Source organism: Glossina fuscipes, unplaced genomic scaffold (assembly GCF_014805625.2).
Source record: "Glossina fuscipes isolate IAEA_lab_2018 unplaced genomic scaffold, Yale_Gfus_2 0, whole genome shotgun sequence".
Classification (NCBI taxonomy): Eukaryota; Metazoa; Arthropoda; class Insecta; order Diptera; family Glossinidae; genus Glossina; species Glossina fuscipes.
The window spans coordinates 44,249,763-44,257,585 of record NW_023998414.1 but is presented as its reverse complement, the minus strand read 5'-3'; the positions used below and the strand labels follow the sequence as shown (position 1 = coordinate 44,257,585).

The 7,823-nt window shown below is 35.0% G+C and overlaps 1 protein-coding gene across 2 annotated transcripts; it reads left to right on the top strand.

The window, feature by feature from the left end:
* Positions 1-346: 346 nt before the first annotated feature.
* On the top strand, positions 347-2,669 carry LOC119637262 (histone acetyltransferase Tip60). Of its 2 annotated transcripts, XM_038033160.1 has the most exons (8): positions 347-680; positions 846-972; positions 1,049-1,123; positions 1,184-1,302; positions 1,354-1,587; positions 1,644-2,215; positions 2,286-2,499; positions 2,567-2,669. In XM_038033160.1, exons 1-7 carry the CDS (start codon positions 627-629, stop codon positions 2,497-2,499), a joined length of 1,395 nt encoding a protein of 464 aa, XP_037889088.1. In that variant the 5' UTR covers positions 347-626; the 3' UTR covers positions 2,567-2,669. The 2 variants fall into 2 exon arrangements, with proteins under 2 accessions (XP_037889088.1, XP_037889078.1); XM_038033150.1 differs by lacking the exon at positions 2,567-2,669 and having other exon boundaries at positions 627-680; positions 1,049-1,302.
* The last annotated feature ends 5,154 nt before the right edge of the window (positions 2,670-7,823 follow it).

Below are 7,823 nucleotides of genomic sequence, written 5' to 3'. Positions count from 1 at the left end.
GTTTTATGTAAATTAAATGTTTTTTTTTTCTTTCTCTAAAAAAAAACATTTTAAAAGTGTTTTCGTTAAATTACTGAAACTAAAACTTAATAGTACTCATGTACTTCGCACAAATTCTTATACTCGTTGCGAGAAGATGTTGGAACCGGGAGGCGAACTTGTTGGAACAGGGAGGCCAACTTGCCACATAAAATGTCTACATTTTGAAAAGAGTTTTTTTCGCGTCTTCAAGTTATATGGTGGTCTCCTCAATCTATTTGCAGCAAAAAATGTACGTCATCTCGGGGAGCTAACTTGCTTTATTAGAAAAGCGAACTTATCTTTTTAATGCATGATAAATTTTTTTTTTGTTTTTTATGTTCAATCATAGTTTATCAATATAACATTCCTCTTTTGTTTTCGGTCAAAGTTTGCAACACTTTTTTACATCACTTTCACCAACTCAACAACCTACAAAACAGTTAACATATCGGCTTCAGCTATCACGGCCGCATGTTTTTTGTTGTGTTTGATATATATTTCTTGCTAATAATTACTTTTGTTTATTATGTGAACATATAAGCCACAAGTTTATTGGCTTGGTCCATCTCAACATCCAAAAAAAAAGAAAAAAAGAAAAAAAAAACATGAAACTGAAGATAGATATTGATGAAGATGTTTCTTCAATTTGTGAGTCAACAGTAAGTATGTGGTGCACATTGTGAACTCTTTGTTACCGATATTGCCTACATATTATTTACATGTGTCATTATTAATAGTGGGCGTCACTTAGATGGGCGATGCATCCCATATATTTAATATTATATAATATATACAGAACCTACCTTTTTTTACTTACGTTAAAGGCATCCCTTACCGAAGGTTGCAGACTCTCTGTGCGTATGCATAAAACCGAAGACTGGCCTTTGGCGGAAGTGGTTAGCATTAAGGAGCTTGAAGGGAAACGGCAATTCTACGTACACTATGTAGACTGTATGTAGATTATGTGACTGTATATTTCCCGGGGAATATTTAATAATTTAATTTAATTTTAATACATTGCATTTAGTTAATAAACGTTTAGACGAGTGGGTTACTGAGGAGGATTTGGATACCCGCAAGGTGCAGTTTCCGCGCAGAGATGGTACACAAACTGGTGCAAGTACTGGCGTAACGACACCCAAAAAAAATCTTTCTGTTACAGGCAGCGTATCTAGACCCACATCACCCAAACCTTCAGGAGGAGGAGGGATAGGAGAAATGGTCAATGGTAATGCTGTCTTGGCAGCTGCATTGCAAAAAAAGATCAATAGGAAAAGAAAGGTACAAAATACAAAGTTTCATTAAATGCATTGATTGCATATTATATTTTAGATAAATTCTACCCCCTTACCACCCGGTCCTGTGCATCCAGAATGCTCGCCAGCATTTGCGTCAGTAACAGGCACTGAGGAGATCTCCCAAGATGGTAAAATTGTGACCCCACGACAGTCGGGTAGTATGGTCAGCATACATCAAGACGATGTAGTGACAAGAATGAAAAATATCGAAATGATTGAATTGGGTAGACATCGCATAAAACCGTGGTATTTTTCTCCCTATCCACAAGTAAGTGCGAATTATTCAAAACTGAATTACACTGTTAATATTTCTACTCATTCTAGGAATTGTGTCAAATGCCATGCATTTATATTTGCGAATTTTGTTTAAAATATCGCAAGTCACGGAAATGCCTCGAGCGCCATTTAGTTAAATGTCATTTACGGCATCCTCCTGGTAACGAAATTTATCGCAAAAATACTATATCCTTTTTTGAGATAGACGGTCGAAAGAATAAAGTGTACGCTCAGAATTTGTGCCTGCTGGCTAAATTATTTTTGGATCATAAGACTCTTTACTACGATACAGATCCTTTTCTGTTTTATGTAATGACAGAATATGATGCACGCGGTTTTCACATAGTCGGATATTTTTCTAAAGAGAAGGAAAGCACTGAGGATTATAATGTAGCTTGTATACTGACGATGCCTCCTTATCAACGTAAAGGTTATGGCAAATTGTTAATTGAATTCAGCTATGAGTTGTCAAAATTTGAGGGAAAAACTGGATCACCGGAAAAGCCCCTATCCGATTTGGGTCTATTATCTTATCGTTCTTACTGGGCGCAAACCATACTAGAAATTTTCATCAGTCAAAAACCTACAAGTGATGGAGAGAAACCAACAATCACTATTAAGTAAGAAAATATTAATATTTGGTATTGATAAGTTTTTAATACTTAGCAATTTATAACCTCCTTTTTAAAGTGATATTTGCGAGGTGACTTCTATTAAAAAAGAGGATGTCATTTCTACATTGCAAAATCTCAATTTGATCAACTATTACAAGGGTCAGTATATAGTCTGCATTAGCCGAGACATCATAGATCAGCATAAGAAAGCTATGGAGAAACGGAAAATACGTATAGATTCTAAATGTCTGCATTGGACACCGAAAGACTGGTTAAAGCGCTCCAAATAAGTGAGTGCTTTTATTAGCTTTCATTTTCATCCCTAAAGTTAAAGATTTTGTAATAATATTTTTTCAGAAACGAATTAAAAACTATTTGGAAAATTGCTTTTATTAACAAATTGGGAGAGAGAGCGAGATTCATGCACACGTACAAAAAATTATTGTGAATAAACTGAACGGCTCAATCAGAACGTCTTCATTCAGATAAATAATGTTTATATAAATAGACAAAGTTAAAATTTGCTAATAAAATTTGTAGATAAAAATAAATTTCAATCATATTACTTCGATCGTTTCCTTGGCGTATCGTATGGAAAATTTCCAAAAAAATTTTTTTTTGTTATGAAACGGCAATGGAATGTGTGATTGAAAGATTTAAATCTTTTGGGAGAATTTTTGAAGCGATGGGCAAACTTTACGCCTTATGGCAATTAATTGTGTTTGTAATTCAAGATATTGAATTAGATTTTGAAACGAGATTAACAGTCAGATATAGCTTCAATGGCAGTCAATTCGGTTGGCAGAGAGGGCGACCGAAAACCAGGCGAGTAGTGGGAAAAATTTTTTTTTCACTGTCTTCTTCAACGCGCCAGTAATCGCAGGTTTTCGACAAATGCTTTGGTAGCTACGGATGTAAAATTATTAATCAAAGTTTTTGAGGAACGTCATTTTGTGTTGTGATTTTTTAAAATTACATCCCATAACGAACATACTTTTGATTTTTGTGAGCGCGTTTGGACTAATTAAGTTTGCAGTCACGTGGAAGATGAAATAATGGGATGAAGGTCTAAAAAAAAAAAAATCTTATGACTGTACAAATCATGGACCATACAATGTACAAATGGGACATAACTTGGCCGGTATGGAGTGGTGTGATTGGGAATAATCGAAGTCGAAATCCTAAATTATAACTTTGACAAATTCCAATACATTTAAGTTAGGCGGCACATCGGTCTGGATTTTTCTTGGCAAATAATAATAAAATGATTTTGTTTAAATTTTCTGAAAATTTGGTATTAACATCCGAAAAGATAATTATTAAGAAATCTCTTGTTTAGAAATTTGGCTAGTATGATGATGTTTTCGCCGTTGAAAGAAAGATTTTTTCTCACTCTTTTCCGCAGCATTAAGAGATTTACAGACATGAAATAATATGTAGTTTTGAAAACCATGATAGAGGTTTAGCTTTCTTGCTACCTTTCGCTATTGTTAACCCAAATGTTGTGCTGCTGCAAAGAAAATTTATACATGACTGCGCCCTGGTGGGAGTTAAAGTACATCAAGAGGTAAGCCTTGGATATGCAGGACAACAAATAATTTTCTTTCTTCTAATAAGGAATCTTAAATTAAATGAACATTTGCAAACGGAACATAGGACTTACGTGGACATAAAAACCCGTCTATGAATTCATCGTCGCGCCCCTGATTTGCAATAATTTAGTGATAGCAGTAGATTAATAGTTTTGTCACATCGTCCTAAAATCAGATTTGGTCAGGGAGTTCATTTGAAACGTGATAAGCGACTATATGACGCGGCATGACTGATATCAGGGAGAATGACACGATGTAGAAATAATTACGTCATTGAACCTTTAGCCTTGGTATGAAACCTTTAGCCTTACTTCGCAACCAATACTTCGCTTCTTTTTATCCTTGAATTCTTTGTAAGCCTCGTTTGAACGACAAATGCTTGATGAACATTCTGACACCAATTTCCAATAAAACGGCAAAAAGATTTGTCCTCTTCTTCTTTTGCTATGCAGCAAATTAACAACAGAAAATTCGGTGGGATGTGTAAAAAAGTCTCAATGTGAACACAGAGTTCTTTGTTCGGGCCTTAGTATAGTTGGGCCTACATTTTTTTTACATAATATTATATTATTTATTTATTTTAGTGATTATTTGATTAAAGAGTTTTTTTTTTTTAATTTTGGGTTTTCATTGTACGCCTAACATATTAAATTTCTTAATAGTTTTTATTAGAATATGCATATTGCTCGTCCGCCACGTAGGATAGGGCAAAAGAGCGGGGAGTAAATTCCGTTGGTTAAGATGTAATATGGCATATGAGTATAAAAAGTTATACGAAGGATTTGATGGGTGTGAGAGTAAAGAAGTGTAAAAGAGAGTAGGTTCATAAATTGACTGTAAGTGCTTATATGCCTTGATGACATGTTTTAAAAAAGAAAAGATTGCGGCGCAAGCTGTTAAATTGCGAGAACTCAAAATGTCACGAAGGCGACATATATTCGATTTGCGAAGTGGTGAATGGCGAATAAAAGTCGTAACATTCGGTCATACAAATAGGATATGATCAGGAGATTGTAAGACTCCATATGTGTATAAAGGATTGTTTATGCATTCTGTTAATTTTGAATAGATGATTGTTACATCTCGTGACATTGAACATCAGCTTGTTAATACGACAAATAATGTCACGTCTGAGTCCACAATTGGTAAACCAAGGGGCTTATTTATTTGTGGAAATAAAGAGTGTAAATGACGGCCATAAGGTGAATTATCCAATCGTCGATTGTAAAATCGGCAGAAAATACAGCACGATTATTAAAATGAGATGATCTGAGAGATGCAATTTTATCTGCGTTGTTGTTGCCAAGAATTGCCATGTGGCTGGCCACCCAGAGAAGGTGAAAACAAAACGTATCAGACTTGAGCTATAAAGTAAGGATCTAATTTCTACTATGTGGGGCTGAATTTTACCTAAATAAAGTGATTGTAAAGTGGATAAGACAGATTTACTGTCTGACACTATAAGGAATTTGTTTTGACGTTGAGAACTCGCTAAACGGATGGCTTCCAGGATCACTAGACATTCAGTCGAAAATATAGTGCTATATGGGTGATTTGAGAATTATGCTTCCATATTAATGTTTGGAAACCAAATGCCACTGCTTACAACATCGGTCTTAGATCCATCAGAAAAGATGAATGAGAAGTGTCTCTATTTGCTGTTGACCAAGTTCGAGTAATGGTGGTGTACATTTGCCGCAGTAACTGTGGATTTTCCCGTTAGTAAGAATTTTATTACTGGCCAAAAATATTGGGAATCAAAAGGAATTTTGTATAAGCTATGTACACCAGTTCTTAGGTTGTTGAAGTTATTAGTTTTGTCAGCAAAAGTTTTAACGAAGGAAGAAGAGGAACTGAGATATATAAAGTTGTCGACGAAAGGTAAGGCCGGATGATTCTCAAAACATAGAATTTTATTAGATGAAAAATTGGCGAGTAAACCAAATCTTTCTTGTAGATGCATAACATTTGCTTTCTGTTCCAAGCTTAGTGTGCGTGTAGAATTCATGCAAACAAGACCCATTGGATTTTGTATAATTTCAGAGGGTCCTTCTTTGGGACGTCCAATAAGGGTGAACGGGCGTATTCTAATAATGGTCTGAGTAAACCAAGATACAGTTTAATCATACAAGAAGGATCAGAATACCACAAATGGATTTCAATACATTAATGAGTTGAAAACATTGTTTGGCAGTTTTCTTAATGTGATCTGCTAGGGTAAATTTCGAGTGTAGGACAAAGCTTAAAAAGTCGAAAGTTTCAACAAATAAAAATAGAAAAACCATAGATGACAGAGAAGTAATCGCGGGGTCTCTTCTTTTTTTGAAAAAACCCAGCATTTGGTCTTACTGACTGTAAAAGTGAGTTAAAGTAATTTAAGACGAAAGGAAATGTTTTTATCTATTTATTTATTTATTTATTTATTTATTTATTTATTTATTCTACTTATACTAGAAACTCAACTAAACAAATAATAGTCGAGTTCAATTGGCTTTTAATGCAAAACTTATATTAATTAATAATAAAATTTAGTATAAGTATAATAAAACAAATAAGAAGAAAAAAAAATAAAAAGAAAAATAAACATGTACACTATCAGCATACAACCGGTACAGGACCAAATTGCAAATGAACCCCCAAGGCATCGCAAACATGCATAAGCCTGGCAACTGATAATAAATTGACAACAATTCATTATCGCAACGTAACGACTTTTTAAGGATAAAAGCTAGTTTAAATATGACATAGGTAAATCGCGCGTATTAAGCAATGTTGTTTTAATGGACTTTAAAGAGTCCGATAACGAGAATAAGTGGTAGACGTCATTTAGGTTTTTGCAAACGACTCTGAGCGGATTAAACAACTCATAATTAAATTTACACTGACTAAGTTTAACCAAGATAAAGTGCCTAGAGAAGCGGTTAGGGACATTAAAGCTTATTTCATCAAGTAATGAAGGCGTGTCAATAGCACCATTTTTTACTTTGATTACAAAGGAAACCCCAAGAACAAACCTACGTTTCTCAAGAGACGATAAGGACAGCAGAAGCAACCTATTTTCATACGGAGGAAGAGAGGCAGAGGTGCTACGCCAGACGTAATGGGGAATTCATCCGAGGTGATGAAGTTAAACAAAACTCTGAAGCATCTATTGTGCAGATAAGAGCTTATCCATTTCACTAAGTAGGGTGGGAAACCACAGGCTTGGAGTTTAAAGATAAGTAGTCTTTGGTTAACCATATCAAATATTTTGCTTTAATCAGTGTAAATAACATCTCTGCGAGAGCCACTAGAAAAAGCCTTGAAAACATGACAGGTAAACTCTAATAAGTTGGTGACTTTAGATCGCCCTTTCCGAAAGCCGTGCTGGTGCGGAGAAATATACGAATTAATGGCAAAGGCCAAATGCTGAGTCACAATACGCTCGAACAACTTGGGCAAGACACTCAACTTGGCTATTCCTCTGTAGTTCTCAACAAATTGTCTACTTCCACTTTTGTGGATAGGAATAAGGAAACTACTCTTCCAACATGAAGGGAAAACACCTAAATACAAGGACAGGTTAAATATCTTTGAGATCACACCACATAACTCGACAGCGCAAGATTTAAGTACACATGATGGAATTCCATCAGGTCCAGGCGAACAACTGTATTTTAGAGAACTCAACCCTTTAAAAACGTCATCTTCCGAAATAACCAAATTAGGTATTGAAACCGAGTTAGTTATAGGATATGGGTAGTTTGCTGATAAATCGAAATTAGCAATCGAAAAGTTTCGTCGGAAATACTCAGCAAACAGATTTGAGATTTCAAAATCATCCGAGGACTCAGAGCCATTAAAAGAAACATGGGAGGGATATGCGGATATTTTTTTTTTAGAGTTAACAAATTTAAGAAAGTATTTAGGATTAGCAAACAGAGAGGATTTAATGAAGTGAAGGTATCTGCAGTAATAATGATGGTTGAGGGAGTTAAATCTATGCCTCGCCACCGAGTAAGCGATATAGTCGAGCGCAGAGC

What these genes read in the sequence shown, in the direction of transcription:
- LOC119637262 (XM_038033150.1), top strand. Translation starts at nt 627, where the DNA reads ATGAAACTGAAGATAGATATTGATGAAGATGTTTCTTCAATTTGTGAG. An exon ending in ATTTTTCTCCCTATCCACAA is followed by an intron (nt 1,588 to 1,643) that starts GTAAGTGCGAAT and finishes TACTCATTCTAG; the next exon opens with GAATTGTGTCAAATGCCATG. An exon ending in AAACCAACAATCACTATTAA is followed by an intron (nt 2,216 to 2,285) that starts GTAAGAAAATAT and finishes TCCTTTTTAAAG; the next exon opens with TGATATTTGCGAGGTGACTT.